Source organism: Cydia splendana, chromosome 9 (genome assembly GCF_910591565.1).
Source record: "Cydia splendana chromosome 9, ilCydSple1.2, whole genome shotgun sequence".
NCBI lineage: Eukaryota > Metazoa > Arthropoda > Insecta > Lepidoptera > Tortricidae > Cydia > Cydia splendana.
The window spans coordinates 4,126,532-4,143,028 of NC_085968.1; the positions used below are offsets into that span (position 1 = coordinate 4,126,532).

The 16,497-nt window shown below is 36.8% G+C and overlaps 1 protein-coding gene and 1 long non-coding RNA gene across 6 annotated transcripts in view; one reads left to right on the forward strand and one right to left on the reverse strand.

The window, feature by feature from the left end:
- The window catches only part of LOC134793364 (transcription factor cwo), a 46,952-nt gene continuing 30,455 nt past the window's right edge, over positions 1-16,497 (forward strand). For 3 of the 5 annotated variants that reach the window (XR_010144537.1, XM_063764924.1, XM_063764925.1), the window contains exon 1: positions 1-384. Coding sequence is in view for 4 of the 5 variants with exons in the window: in XM_063764924.1 (XP_063620994.1) it covers positions 332-384 (53 nt within the window). In the remaining variant the exon portion in view is untranslated. The remainder of the gene's footprint in view (positions 385-16,497) is intronic. The other 2 variants (XM_063764927.1, XM_063764926.1) reach the window with 2 other exon arrangements.
- The window catches only part of LOC134793414 (uncharacterized), a 314,149-nt gene continuing 309,140 nt past the window's right edge, over positions 11,489-16,497 (reverse strand). The window contains exon 3 of the long non-coding RNA XR_010144543.1: positions 11,489-11,619. This is a non-coding gene — a long non-coding RNA (uncharacterized LOC134793414). The remainder of the gene's footprint in view (positions 11,620-16,497) is intronic.

Here is a 16,497-nt window from a genome sequence, read left to right on the forward strand (position 1 = left end):
TGGCCTGCCACAGGCGCCGCACATTCCGTTGCCCGTGCCCCGTGCCGTGCCATATTTTGTTGCCGCCAGTCATGTGACTCAACCGGCCGGCATTCAGTCAGTCTTGTTCAAACGTTTAGTCGGGGCGCTCGCTAGTGCCACCCGTTCGTTTCGTGCATTATATTATACATGCAGATTAACGGAAAAACCTTACTCTACTACGGCGTTTGGTTACCGAAAATGGATTGCGAAGACCTCACTTAAATATATTTGTGAAGTGTGTGTTATCAATTCAGTATTTACGTGATTGTGTCCGTGTTGACATTGTGATCTTTTCTGTTGCGAAGTAAATATGGAAACAAGGCATTATTGGGAAGAGAACGGGCATGCCGTCAAATACGAAAGGTATAGTTATATCTCATGAGAACGTAATTTCTGTAATTTCCAGGTAACCGGACTTCTGGCATATTTTTAAAATAGAAGGAAGACAAACAAGAAAATAATTATTTTGGGTATTTTCTGGAACTAATCTTATGGTAGTAACACACACACAACACTTCAACCGCAGACAGCTGCAAAATATGTCAAAATTTTTGCTGTATTCATACAATAGTAGGTGCATGTAAGTACTACTACAGGAACACTTCAGCTGCGTCTATAGGTATTTTTCGTAGGATGCACCATCATTATCATTATCATCCACATCATATAGGTATACTAACACTGTTTCAACATACAACAGTATACATTTGTAATACGTTATGTTGGGGTTAACTACTATTAGTACCTACTACTAATAGTAGTTAACCCCAACATAACTGAAAATATGTAGTTCTTGATAAAACATATTTATTTGATTTTACTTGGATGACTTGCTTTCACTGACTTCTATATCAGGCTCTCTATTCCTTTATTTGGTCAGCAGAGACAAGGCGATCAATATTTTTTGATATCCATATTTTTAGGACAATAAAGCGTATAAGGGAAAATTCAGAAGAAACCTCCGCTTTTATGCCAAACATCATATCATAAACAGAGAGCAGACATAAGCAGGAACTTGTATCATAAGCTCTAAGTCTAAGGTAAGGTGTTCAACTACATATATTGGAATTGAAATTTATAGACGTGTCGAAGCTGGAATTTTCCACCTACCACCTGCTTGTGTACATACCTGCTATCCATGAATATACAAAATCTTGTTTAGTTCAAACTAGAAACAACGTGTAAATAATGTCCTTACATTATTCATTATATACCTATACATGTCGTTGAATATTATATAACAAACACCTGTACCTACATATATGTTTCAAGAGTAGGTACCTAAGGACATATGAAGAAGGACATAAGGACAATTTAAAGAAAGCACAGACACATGCGATTGAAAAGCAAAACAACAAGACATACCCTAATTGTTATCAATAAAGTCCATTCCAGAATGCACAATTTACAGGCAATAATAATACCGATAAGAGAATTTTAACTGAAGATACTCTAAAGACAAGTAATATAAGAACAAGTGTACAACAAAACATGGAAGCAGAAGGTTCTAATTATGTTTAGAAGAACGGATTACCAAGTAAGTCTTCCATGGCATCACGTTTCCATTTTCCGATAAGAGGATCACGTGAACGGATCATATTGATAGTAGAGAAAGTGTAATATGATCTCTACGAGTATAAAAGCAATTGCGATAACCGAAATTGTAAACAAAATAATGTGTACTAATATTTTCTTCAAAGTTTCCGGGAATCTGAAGAAATGGTATCTAGTGTCTTAAAGATTAGACACGAGACACGGAAAACATTAATTTGTAATTTAATCTGAAGAGTTGGCGGAGTATAATGTAGCAAAATGCCAAGTTTTTTTATACAGAATAATTGATTTTGTTCTCTTTAGATTTGGCTAAGTTAAAAGAATAGATCGGATGCATTTTTATTAGATGCGCCAAATCCCGAAGGGTATTTTGATTCATATTCCCGATTGAAAAATACCTATTTAACAGCATGACAATAGAATTCACTAATTTATCAATAGTCCATCAGAAATACACAGTTAATTCTACTTATACATACCTATAACACTTTTCTGAGTACGAATATATATTAATAAGTTGGGCGCTTGCAGATAGCAAATTTGATAAAATATAAATAGAGTCTGTGCGGAAAGAGAAGTGTCGTGGAATGTATGGAGCCCAATACATTCCACGACTCTTCTCTTTCCGAACAGACTCTACACTTCTACAGCAATAGAGCTTTGATTGTTGTAGCTGACGGAGCTGAATACAAAACGAACTGGAAAATCGTAAATAATATATAATATACATAAATAAAATACAGTTTCTCCTCAAAGCATCGTCAGAGAATTAAGGATAGACAAAATTATTAATGGTTTGTGACCAATATAGGTAGCACTGATTTTGGACAAAGTTAACTGTTTAATATGGCAGCCATCGCAGGTCCTAAACTGTGGCTAACAAAACAAATTCTTCATCTAAAAAGGTAAAGTTAATATAAATAACTTCACATACCTAACCTAAATTTAAAACTAAACTTCCTAATCATAGAATTTGAATACAGGGATGAAAACCACCACATTAACAAGAAAGATGGCTAGAATATTCCGTAGTTAACGCTCAAAATTGTGCAAATGTACCGGAAAAGAAGAGATAGAAACATGGTGGAGTAGTTGTTTGAGCGCTGAAAATAGAGATGAGCAATAGGTAGATACATTGTCACTATTGTCAGGGATGAATGTGGATACTACGCGAGACAAACTGTCGAGGGAAGTCCCTATGCAACTACTTATCCAATGTTTCTATGCACAGTAGAGCAGAGGCGGATCGTCCATAAGACGAAAGAATTATGGATTGTATGCAGAAAGCAACAGATCGACGATAATGGAAAAATGGAGAAGTGGCTTACATCCGAAAACGGGATAATAGAGGTGGCTACGCTGCTATATGCCTATATATATATATATAATCAAACATGTAGAGGAATTATTGTGGTTCAAAACATCTAAATTCTAAACATTCAAGCACAAACTTTCATAATTAAAATACAACAAATATAGCGACAGCTATTATTAGGATATGATGACTACCTACATATATCATATGCCGTTGTGTGATACTGACACGTGAGACTAAAATAACGCACGAGTCTGAAGCACCGAGTTACATTGTGTTTGCAATTTACTTTTATCATTAACGACCGCATTATCGCTGCGTGACGCGCCTGTGTTTTAAATGCCATTAAAAACGCCAGCTAATCTTGAATGAGTTCCCAATGTATACATGGACTTAATTCATTAGAATCAGCTCAACACGATTTCTCGCGTAATATGCCATTTCTCACTGGTCCCTGCAACTTATTTTCATATATTTTACGCTTTCCCGTTTTAGATGCAGTTTAGACGTGGTCCCTTTGGAATTTTCTTAAACCACAACACAAAGGTAAAGTTAGGGACTCTTCTTAAGGTTTCTGTACCTTACTGGCTTAGTGTTCCAAAGAGGATCTGACCTCCGACAAAAAATAACGGCGCTTTGCCCCATTCTATTCTGTGTCATGTACTTTTAAGCATGTGGTTTTTGAACCCTTATTTTAAAATCAGCCCTTACAAAGTAAATGTACTTATAGTAGAGGATTCTGCAATAGGTAATCAGTGCTAGCCTTCGATAGCATGTGCGTCACGAGCCGAGAGTTCAATGCTATTGATGCAAGTACATCTGGTGCACTGTGAATAGACTGAATAGTGCAATGCTTATGAATCATGTGACGCGTACTCCCGGCTTAGTGGCCTGAGAAGATAATCCTAATGGCCTTTGAAAAGATTAATGAGATAGAAAGGCTACTGGTACAATGGCATATCGTATCAATACGCATCAGTATGGATTTTATATGACAATTATGAAGATTACTATTCTAGGTAACATGCGTGATAATGACAGTGCCTGTATCATATATTGGCGAGGAAAACGTGACGTTTCACGTTTCCTTTATCACGTGGATAATCCTGTCATCATACGCCTGCTTGATGTGACTAAGACATATCGATTGGATTAAATTTCTTCAATACAAAAACTAAAGTAAACTAAATACTTACATATGTATTTGCAAAACATATATTATAAATCATTTTCTGCACTTCGATTTTCCAAACGGCTTCTTTTCCATAATCTTGCGAATTCCCACAAAAAATATCATTATCCTGCCGAGTCCCAGAGTCAATTTTAAATTTGGAACCTTTTTTTATTCCATTGTAGTTCAAAATGGAGGCCAATTCAACAATGTAAACATTTAAAACAACCCTCGAAGTTGGACTTCTGTTTCTTAGAACACAATAATACAGAACAGTGCACCTGCACATGTTGTAAACGATTACAAAACTGTGAAACTGTCAGCGTTAGCCTTCGTGCAGCACGAGGCCCACGAGGCGCGACTCATCACTTTCCTGTTGTGTAGGTGTCCTGTATCTAAATTCAGTTTATTAGGCTAAACTGGGCTAAATTGGCCGGTGTAGATTCTGAATACCTACAAAAGTGAAATATTTGGAGGATTTTGTCATATCTGCAACAAATTTTTTTTATTAGACTACTTTGGTCACTTTGGTGTCCCACTGCTGGGCAAAGGCCTCCCCTCGTTTTCTCCACTCGACCCTGTCATCGGCATTTTCCCACCATTTGGGGTAGAATGCGTCCAAGTCGTCCCGCCATCTCCTTTTCGGTCTGCCTGAACCCCGGCGCCGCACCGTCTATTGTGTTCCAAAATTATTAATAAAAAAAAAACTACTTTAGGCAGCAGGGGGATAAAGTTTTATTGGCTATAACCTCGTAATCGTAAAATAATTTATAATTACATATTGAAAACATTGGGAATTCCTCCAAAGCGATTTACTTAACCCATTGTGAGTGTAACACATTCTTTTATTTCCTGGTTTGGCTTTTTCTTATCTTTTTTAGGGCACAAAATTTAGGGTTATCATACTATCATTTATTAATACTCTCTGAAAAAAAAAATAGGTATAATATAAAATTTTTACAATACAATTGTAGCTAATAATTTGACTTTACGAAGGAAAATCTAGGCTATTTCATCTAGGTTATTTTAGCGAGTAAGCTAATAAAAGTAAAATTTGCATGACTTATATAAGTCTAGATATATGGACCTGTATATATTAGCCTAAGATCTGTAAAATACTATATCTATTGCAAATAAAGATTTATGATTTATGAAAAATGACGTAGGAATAAGTAGCAGCTCTGTAATTATAATTGGGTATCGGAAGTCAATGGCGAAAGCGGGCGTGATCGAAAATAGTACCTAAGTACCTACTGCGCAGATTTCACAAGGTCACGTTCACATCACATCTGCCTTATACAATTTTCAGATTCTAAAATATATTTTAAAATGCAAATGATAAAATTGAGTTGAATGGAGGAAAGGCCGGAGGCCTTTGCCCAGCAGTGGGCTGGGAGTGGGACACTAAACCAGGCTATTTAAAAAATGTGAATCTAAAGTTATCATTAAGTGTAAATTATAATTAAAAAATAACTATATAAACTATATTCAGAAATAAAACTACACTAAACATTGACATAATATGTATGTATGTCATTGACACTAAAACTAAATTACTTAAATTAAAAAATAAGTAGGAACCGAACTACTTAAACAAAGTTACAAAAGAAAAACTTAGTCAAATAAGACAACGCAAAGGTGTCCATCACGCTCGCCGCATACTTCAAATATAATAACATTAATAAATAATTATATTCATACAAATATGAACACATGAATACCAGATGTCTATGTTGTTCAGATATTCAAATTTAAACAAGAAATATAAATATACATAAAACAATGGCATTATAGCTAATTAGTAATTATAGATACCTATGTACATACTACAATGATTAACTAATTATAAGGCAGATACCAAGTGAAAATGATCGTCCCTACATTTTCCGTTCGTAAAATAGATCGCGAAGTGTGGTGTGAACAAGTGTTAAGTCAACACGAGACCCGGCACGGGGGGCGGCCTTGCACGCGCGCGGCCGCGCACGCCGCGCGAAACGTGACCGCACGCACACAGCCAAGACACACACATAGACTGGCCTTATCGCTACACTATTCAGCCGCTATATTCGTTGCATTTTGTTTACTTTATAGGTTTTTGTTCTTTTAGTTTACGATTCTTGAAATGCGACCTAGGTTATCTGCGTCTCAATTAGATTTCACAACGTTGTAAAAGTGACGGTGATGGTTTATTGCATTCCATGAAGGCATTGACCCTAACATATATTATACCTATTTTTCTCTTAATTTGTCAACCAAATCACGACCTTAAAGTAATTGTACAAGGACATAAACATAAAAACTCTTAATTCTTCATGTTTTCGACGACTAAGAAAATACCAAGAAATACCCATTTACTTACGCGCCACAGAGCATCTATTTTCGGTGTTTTTTTGAACACCGATTGGGCGTTTTAGAATCTGCATCCAAAATAAATAAAATTATTATTACATTAACCAATAAAAGAACAAAACAAATAGTCTTATGCAACAAAAGTAGGTATCTATATTATATTCGATTGGATTAAACATAGATTACTTTTAAAAACATTATGACCATATTATGACCGACCCATAACGTATGATGCTGGTCATTAAATACGAACACCATACTGAAGAACGTTTTCCGTGACATTACGTTACGTTACATAATACGTTACTAATTCGATCTCCTAATATTTATCCATGTTACTGCGTGTTGACAAAATTGTATGCACATTTACATGTTTAATTACAATATGCGTTAAAGTAAAAATATATCGCTTTATTAATAAAACATTATGTTTCTATAATAAAACTTTAACGTTTTCCATGTGTGGCTTGCGTACGCTACCTGGTGTTTTCTATCTTTGTATTAAAAATATACGCTGGAAATTAAACTTGAACTTTATAAAATAAACATCTACATAAAGACAATATTTTAATGAAGACAATCAATTTCATTCATTACAAAAACCTATTAATATTATTTTCACCACACCAGCTCGGAAAGGCTTACTTTGCACTTCAAAAACTGATAGCAAAGTTGCATGTTATTCACATGTGAGGCAAAGTAATCAAATGTAAATTTTGAGTTGTTTTCTTATGTTTGCTGGTAGAATTGACTTTTAAATGATGATTTTGGATTATAAATATTTAGTGACATTCATTTGGATTTGATTTGATTTAATATTTTACATTTAATATTTGCTTCGGGTTGGTGTGGTGAAAAATTTTGTGTTTAACTCGGGGGCAAATTTTGTTTAACCCTCGTGCTTTGAAACCCTCGCAACGCTCAAGATTCCATTTTTCGAACCACTCGCTATGCTCGTGGTTCAATTTTGGAATCTTTCGCTTGCTCGGGTATCAATATTAGCACGAGCGGTTAAACAACAACATTGCCCCCTTGTAAAAAAATAACTATTCATCATGAGCTGCGTCGTATCACGTGGCACAGGTAATCTATATTTTGACAACATCAAACAGTTAGCTTTTTTGTAATTTAAATCTCTACAGAAGAAGAAATAATCTGGGTCGCTGTATTCATTTATTTATACATTGGATATTTGAATGTTAAGATATAGGTACACGATACGAGGACCTACCTATACCTACCTAATTGAATAGCGTATAACATAATATAATAAAGTACCCTAAAAATAGGGTAAACTAATTTCATACTTATGGCAACACTATTTATACAAACAAAACAACAGCGACGTACAAGACACAGACCTGTCATTTTTGCTTACGCTTATGGGAGCAATTCTCAAAAAGTTTGTACAATTCGATCACATCTTAAGGCGTATCCAGATTAGTCAATTTTTCGCCAATCTGATTCAATTGCCCAATCGAATCAGAAGGTGCGGACGCAAATACCAATTTGGCTCGCCGAATTCAACCTCCGATAATGACCGATATTACTGATAAAATGAGGTGCGGACGCAATAATACCAATTTGTGAGACCAGTATTTTCGTTCTGGGGCATTTTTTTCAATTTAGAGGGCTCTAATGTCACCATCAATCTAAAATTGGAGATTGGCGCCAGTTTCATTTCTGATCAAATCGACTGATTTGACCAGTCCCGTCTGATGGATTTGGATACCACTTTAAATTTCTATAAAAATTGGTATGCTGGTAAAGTACATGAAGCTGAACAACTTCCACCACATTTTGGGAAATATGGTGGCAGTTGTTCAGCTTCATGTACTTTACCAGCATACCAATTTTTATAGAAATCTAAGATGTGATCGAAATGTACAAACTTTTTGAGAATTGCTCATGAACGTATTTCTATGGACGAAACACGGAAACACTACGTCTAGCTAGACACAGTCTCCAATGCTGTATGGGCTACTATAGATGGTCAAGCAAATCTTGTCAGTAGAAAAAGGCGCGAAATTTAAATTTTCTATGAGACAATATCCCTTCGCGCCTACATTTTTTGCCGCCTTGCCAATATATGCTTGTACACCCACGGCCACGGTTTTAGCACGGCGCGGTGTAATATTTTTTTAATATTGTAGAGCTTCAATAAAAAATATTTTTAAATACCTAATAATAAGTATTTTATTAACCCTAAGGGGTTATAAATAAACTGAAATAGATGTTACATATATACTAAAGAACAAAAAAGTGACGAAGCCCTCCAGTTCGCAAAGTTAAACTTAAGAGGGCAAAAATAAAATTCTAAAAATAGGTTTGAACTTTGAAGTAAGTTTCTTATAACTTCGGACAAAGTCCTATTGTTATGCTTATTTGTTCAACTTTAAATAACAGCCTAAAATTAATTCCAGCTCTTTTTGTTTAGGGATATTTTAATTAATCGGCAGCGTTGGAGTCCACGTGCAAGGGCACGCGGCGCGCAACGCGGTGTAACGTAACGTGGTGATTCCCTAGGGTAGGCTATTTGTGTGTAGTATATTTAGAGGGTAGTCTGTGGGTGGATATATGATGATAATATTGATAATGATATCCAGAAATAGAAACAGTATAAACTGACTGCAATTCTTATATGATTAGTTAGATTAGCATTGCTATGTCGCGTTTTTTGGAAGGGTTTCCACGGAAGACCAGCGTCAAGGTATTCAAAAGGTGCGGTATCACAAGTGCGGCAGAGAGGCAACACCTCGAACGCGGTTCGCGGTAGGCCCTCTGAGTGGAAACCTTTTCAGTGACGTTTTAAACTGTTTTTGTGACATGTTTATGTTAATTTTTTGTTTAGGCGTACGTCTACCACCAGTTTTATGCCACTAATATGCGAGTGCGAGCGAGATGCATAGCAAGTAAGTTACGTAGACGTGAGCGTATATTGCGACAGGGGAGAACAGCTGAATAGCCGGACAGAAATACGCGAAAGCATTTTTCCCAAGCTGCAACCAACCACGACCACCAACCAAGCTGTCAATAAATCCATTACAAAGATTTTCATTTAAGTATTTAAACTAGTGGCTCTGTGAGCTGTAGACCTCGCGAGCAGAGCTTAAAACTGAGTAAATGTATGCCGCCGTTGTTTAGAAGAATTTAGAGAATCTAATTTGACAATTAAATAAAACCTTATCTATCGAACCTGCTTACAATACGCTTAGCCCGCGCTTGATAAATAATAAATATTTTTATCGAATCATAGAATTCGGTTACAAAATTTCACGAGAATCGGTTAAGAATTGCGACCTGTAGAGGAGAACATCCGGACATACAAAATTAAATATCTTAATACCTCCAAAACCAGCGAAATATATTTTCTGAATTTTTTGACATCTAATCTGTAATCTGTAAACATGTCTCAAAAAGAATACACTCTTATGATACCGATACGACTATTTGTATAAGCGCGAGCTATCACAACTTTTCCATTTTGAAAAATTTCGATAAAAATTATTTGTCGAGCCGGACAAAAATTTTTTATCGGTTCATAGAATTCGGTTACAAAATTTCACGAGAATCGGTTAAGAATTGCGACCTGTAGAGGAGAACATCCGGACATACAAAAGGAAAACGCCCGAGTCAAAACGTAGACCTTCGCTTCGCTTCGGTCAACTATATTGCACGGTAAAATTGTACAAATGGCGAACTTATATAATGCCAGAACCAGAAGGCATTCTCCACACAAAATCAAGCAGTAATAGGTTCAAGAAATATTTACAACGTACGAATAAATTAATATTAAATATAAATGTTTACCTATGAATATAAACATGATAATTTATCAACTAAATAGATGACATATCCGAAAGAAACAGGCCAAGTGCGAGTCAGACTCGCGCACGAAGGGTTATCCATTGTTTTTTGTAATTGTTGGTAACACGGTTCATGTGAGATGACGTCGTGGCGTGTGGGGTACGAAATGTACCTACTGACAACTGACTTTATATCAAGTCAATGGCGGCGAAAAGGTTAGGGCTTACCTCGGCACACACTGGCCTCTGGCCAACTAAGATAGCACAATATGATTTCATGGTTTGTACCTCCTATCCGAATCAACTCGGGCGATTCCGAGATAGCGAGAGACTTGGCGCTGCCATCAATACTATTATGGCTCCTCTAGACGATGGGCCATCATATTGGCCCACTAAGCTGGGTCAGCGTGTAGAGAGGGTAGTTTAGTCGGATGGCTTAGTGCGTGCTCTTAACCATTCGCATGGCCATCTAGCTGGTCCAGCGCGGGGCCATCGTGATAGAGGAGCCATATAACTATCGCATGGCCATCTCGCTGGTCCAGCGCTGGGCCATCGTGTAGAGGAGCCAATAGGAAATAAATCATTCATTATCTACTACAGTGGTGGGCAAACTTTCTTCATGGGGGGCCAGAAAGTTTAGGAAATTTAAGTGGAGGGCCAGAATTGTAGCCAAAATTTATTTTGATTTGTGATAAACGTGGGCCAATGCCATATATGTACTAATTATTTCATAGGACCGGCGGCGGGCCGGATAAAATCCATTCGCGGGCCGGAGATGGCCCGCGGGCCATACTTTGCCCACCACTGATCTACTACATATGTCATTCTCGAATGTTGATCGCAAATCCGAGACGATATCGGTTATCAGTGTTATCACTTATCAGGTTATTTACGTTATCAATTATTATGTTGTGATGACGCTGACAGTGATTGATTCTGAGGATCTACTGTTATGTGACGTGATCTTTCAAGGTTTTATAAATGTACCATAATAATTATAAACTAGTTACGTCTGTTATTTGATTCAAACCAAAAAGAAACACTATCTTTGCACTAGGCAGTCAGAATTCAGAATACATACATACACAGGGTGTCCAAAGTCCTAGCTATTGGACAAAGCCGAAATGTACATATGCATTAGGGTATTTAGAACCAGTATACAATGTACCTAAGTATTCTTTTTGTTGTCGATTATCGATTACTTATTGGAAATAACTTTTGTTTGAAAATATATTTTTTAACCGACTTCAATTTCATAGAAGGAGGAGGTTCTGTATTCGGTTGTGCCTATTTTTTTTTCTATGTACGTTCACCGATTACTCCGACATCCGTAGTCCGATTTGAGTAATTCTTTTTTTGTTTGAAAGGAGCTACCTCCGAGTTGGTCCCATTTTAATTTGGTTCTGTTCTGATGATGGGATCCATGAGGAATTGAGGGAACTCCTCAATTTTTAAAGGCACATGCATGGTGTTTTGGGCGTTTTCTTAAGCAACTCGAGCATTTTCTCCCGAAAACCACCAATTTGATGAAGTAGACCTGATGATGATGATTATTTTGATGATAATGATGATGATTTCTTTAAATGTAAGTATGTTCAGCGATTACTCCGGCACCTGTGATCCGATTTGAGTAATTATTTTTTTGTTTGGAAGAAGTTACCTCCAAGGTGTTTCCGTATTATTTTTGGTTCTGGTCTGATGATGGAATCCATGAGGTATTGAGGGAACTCCTCAATTTTTAAAGGCACGTGTTAAGTGATTTCGGGGTTTTCTAAAGTAACTCGAGCATTTGCTTCCGAAAACCACCAATTTGATGTACTCCAACTGTAGCCTTACCACGAGTTTGGCATTGACATATTCGCTAACGTCTTATGCATCTAAATGTAACTTTTTATGCATCTCGCTCACACTAAGGTTAGTACGAGCGAGATGCATAGGAAGTAAGTTACACACATGCTAGCGAATATATAAATGTCAAACTCGTGGTAAGCTGGTATGCCTACTCATCGGGGGTTAGGGTTAGGAGTTAAGGGGTCAGCCATTAAGGGGTCGGGGAATGGCGGTTAAAGGGTTGCTGGTTCAGGATCGAGGGGTTCCTGGATCAGGGGTTGATGTGCTGTGAGGTTGAGTGATCGGGGGGCTGAGGGATTGGGTCAGTGGCGGGGCGGGCGGATGGATTTAGTTGACAGGAATTATAATTTCCCAGACGGACTCGAGAAAATTCCTGGTTCAGGGTCGAGGGGTTCCTGGATCAGGGGTTGATGCGCTGTGAGATTGAGTGATCGGGGCGTTGAGGGATTGGATCAGTGGCGGGGCGGAGGATGGATTTAGTGTAGTAGTGACAGGAATTATAATTTCCCAGACGGACTCGAGAAAATTCCTGATTACATATTTATTAAAGTACGACGAACGAATTTAGTGTTAAACATGATCTTGTTTTTCATCCATGCGTCGCGCTCTTAACAGTGCGTTAACACTAAAAATGGAAAAATAAAAACTTTTTACAAAAAAAAGCAAACCGACTTCAAAAAGGATGAAATAAAATATTATCCTTTTTGAAGTCTATGCGTTACCAACTGATATATTTGAAGTCGGTGCCAAGCCAAGTAGTAACAATACCAGTCAAAAATAATCAGCTTTATGGCTATAAATCCCATTAGAACTGTACTAATAACTATTACAAATGTGTATGTAATTGTGTCTGCCTCTTTGACGCCATTTTCATGGCTAAACAACTAAACCGCTTTAGGTGAAATTTGGCAAGAAGGTAAATTTCTTGAATTGTTTTATATTTTGAAGTGTAGTAGTAGTAGTAGTAGGGAAATTACTCAGTCCCAATCTCACACTCACTTGCGTGCTGACTGTTCGAGCATTAGTAAGAAATGCTCTTTAAAAATACGACGGAAAAAAATGCATTGGATTTCCACTAATGTGCCGACAAACATGGTACAGACTGAGCCAAGAAGGTTTGATCGTGTGTTCTGAGGTGTGTTCTTAGATACAATCGACGTCAAAGATATGTTTACACTTTTGCACCTTACTCCTTTGTAATAAGGCGAAAAGTGTAAACATATTTTTAACGTCGACTGTACCTACAGAAAGTACGTTCATTGTCGTCGTGTAAGGCAATCCAACGTAGGTACATCCTTATCGAATCGCACCAAAATCATGGTATGCTTCAAAATTTGGCTTGGCACCGACTTCAAACATATCAGTTGGTAACGCATGGACTTCAAAAAGGATAATATTTTATTTCATCCTTTTTGAAGTCGGTTTGCTTTTTTTTGTAAAAAGTTTTTATTTTATCTTTTGTTTTAATAAAAAAAATATTACCTAAAGTTAGATCATTCCTGAGACGTAATCCTACGTGGGATTTCAGGGTTTGTCCAATGGCTAAGGATAGCCATAGCCTGTATAAGCTTCATAATTGACGTATTACTTGGCATGAAAACTTAGCGTGGTCCGAGTATATATATACTCAGTATCTTTACTAATAAAAGTAAACAAAATCTATTCTCAAACGGCTCCTTAAGCCAGTTGAGGATAGATGAACATAGGATAGATGAGATGAGGATAGGTGGTCGAATAGTGACTCAATTTTCAAAAATAATCTTAAATTATTGCTTATTGAACACGCATGCTACTCAATTGATGAGTTTATGTGTATAACCTTAACCAAAGATCATTGACCCAACACCGTGAAACGAAAATTATGATTGTTTGTTATTATTATTTTATTGAACTATAATTGTTTTATTACTTGTATAATTTGTATTTTATTCTGACTTGTAAAATGTACTTTTATTTTTACCAATAAATATCTGTATTCTGTATTCTGATGAAAACATTACATGACCAAATAATGTAGGTTAAAGTCAAGTCGTTGACCCAGGGATCGGATCGGAACCGGTTTTTTGCCAAAACTTCGAAATAACCATATTTTTCGAATTACTATATACTCGAAGTCGAAATGTAGGACTCGGTTGTGTATATTTAAGTAACGACTTCGAATTATTAGATTGCCCAATTAGAAATGAAATAATTAACGAAGAACGAAAAAACACCGTTTTCGTTCCCATACAAAAAATACCTGTATCCGATCCCTGGGTGAACCAAATACAAAACCGCCTTGATTGCACCAATAAATGTTTTAACTACCCGAAAATTTACAAATTGCTTGTTTCATCATCATCATCATCATCATCATCATCATCATCATCATCATCATCATCATCATCATCATCATCATCATCATCATCATCATCATCATCATCATCATCATCATCATCATCATCATCATCATCATCATCATCATCATCATCATCATCTCAGCCATAAGACGTCCACTGCTGAACATAGGCCTCCCCCTTGGACTTCCATACGTATCGGTTGTTTGTTTACTTTTATTTAAATACCTAAAGATATAGACTAGGTATAATAGATGGTGCGATGGTGCAATCGCTTATCTCAATTAATTCATATTGCCCACGTGCTGTCATGTCGTGTCATGGAGGCTATAGCGTTTACTTATCGGAAATAGCCCTTTTAAAGGCCACACAACCCGCAGCGCCGGAAGTTTCCGTTCACGTGATGTCTGCACGTGTCGGTGACGTCATGCCGCCCTTAGCGCGGTGTAGAGGAGACTTCGAGATCGTGACGCCACTGACGCCCTTCATTCATGCCCTTCAAGTGCCGGTCCCTTGGAGAATTCCAATTGTAATTAGGCTTCCTGGAGCGAAGTGGAAGGAGAAAAGTACGAAAGCGGACCCCGACATAGTACGGGTAATACGCTAGGAGGAGGAGGATGATGATGATGAATTCATTAACGTATATATCTATGGACTGGCTTTACGGGCACTAAAAATGGTACCAGTTCAGTGGTGTTACTCACGAATTCCAACCAATCGTGCATTCTTAACGCAACTAGTTGCGACCAATAGCGCGCGTGATGCGAACTCATCAACCAATTGCGCGCGTGATGCGAACTCATCAACCAATCGCGTTGTAGCGGTGTCACACCGCTGTACTGGCCCCTGTCAAGCCTCGTTATTATTGCCCGTAAAGCCAGTCCCTAGATATCTATGGCAATGGATGAATTAGGTTTCCGTGAGACCCGGACATAGAGTTTATTTCAATACATGTCTTTCAAAAAAGATTTTTAATAAAAATAGGCAATGTAATATAATGTAAGTATATCGACTTCGTACCTATATGTATGTATAAGTATTTTGTACAGCATTAATTAAAATCTTGAAACTTTTTGAACAACAGATTCAGATTCAGAGCGTTTAATATGGTAAAAACATACATGTCAAAAACATAAAAATAAAATCACATACACACCTAAAACTAATAAAATTAAACCTAAAACTGTACATATACACAAGTCAATTAATTAAAAAATAAAAATGAAAAGCGATTACACGATAATAATAATGACTAAATAAATTAAAAATTAATTAATATCCATAAAATTCATTAATACTATACTCGGTCAAGCAAATCTTGTCAGTAGAAAAAGACGCGAAATTTAAGTTTTCTATGGGACGATAACCCTTCGCGCCTACATTTTTTAAATTTGCCGACTTTTTCTACTGACAAAATTTGCTTGACCATCTATATAAATCAAGTAATTTTTTAGTTTATGGACAAACAACTTGTAAGAAGTTGCCTCTTTGATTTCCGGGCTCAAGCTATTGTATATTTTTACACCTACTACTACTACCCTCAATGTTAGATGATTTCGCTACTTGCGCTGGTTGAGCTTGAATTTAGTTAAATTATTTGAACGACACACCTATGCTATCTATGGGACAGCCGAAATTTCTTCATGATTTCGGGGTTCAGCCAATGACCTTTACTTACATCCATGGTATAATAATATACTCCGCCTGGTACTCCATTCCGAGATTCGCGTATGACCTAACTGACACGCGCCTACGTCATCATGCTGTTTACAGGTTCTCAAACTTTGAAATGTGGGAGAATTTTAACCAACGGTGAAAATTATTTTAACGGCATTAATTTTAAGTTATTCATGTAGAAACATAGTAAAATAAAACAAATCTAATGTATTAAATTAAACTTTATTTATCTATACAAGACAAACGTTTAAAAAACTAATTCACAGTTACACATTAATTACCAAGCTTACGACGTGAAAAGTTTGGAAAACACTGCGACTGCTGACACTGAGCGAGAAGGAAATAACAATTAACACGCGTTCGACAAGGATGACGGTCAGGGCATGAAGTTATCTAGATCCGAATTGTCAAATGTCC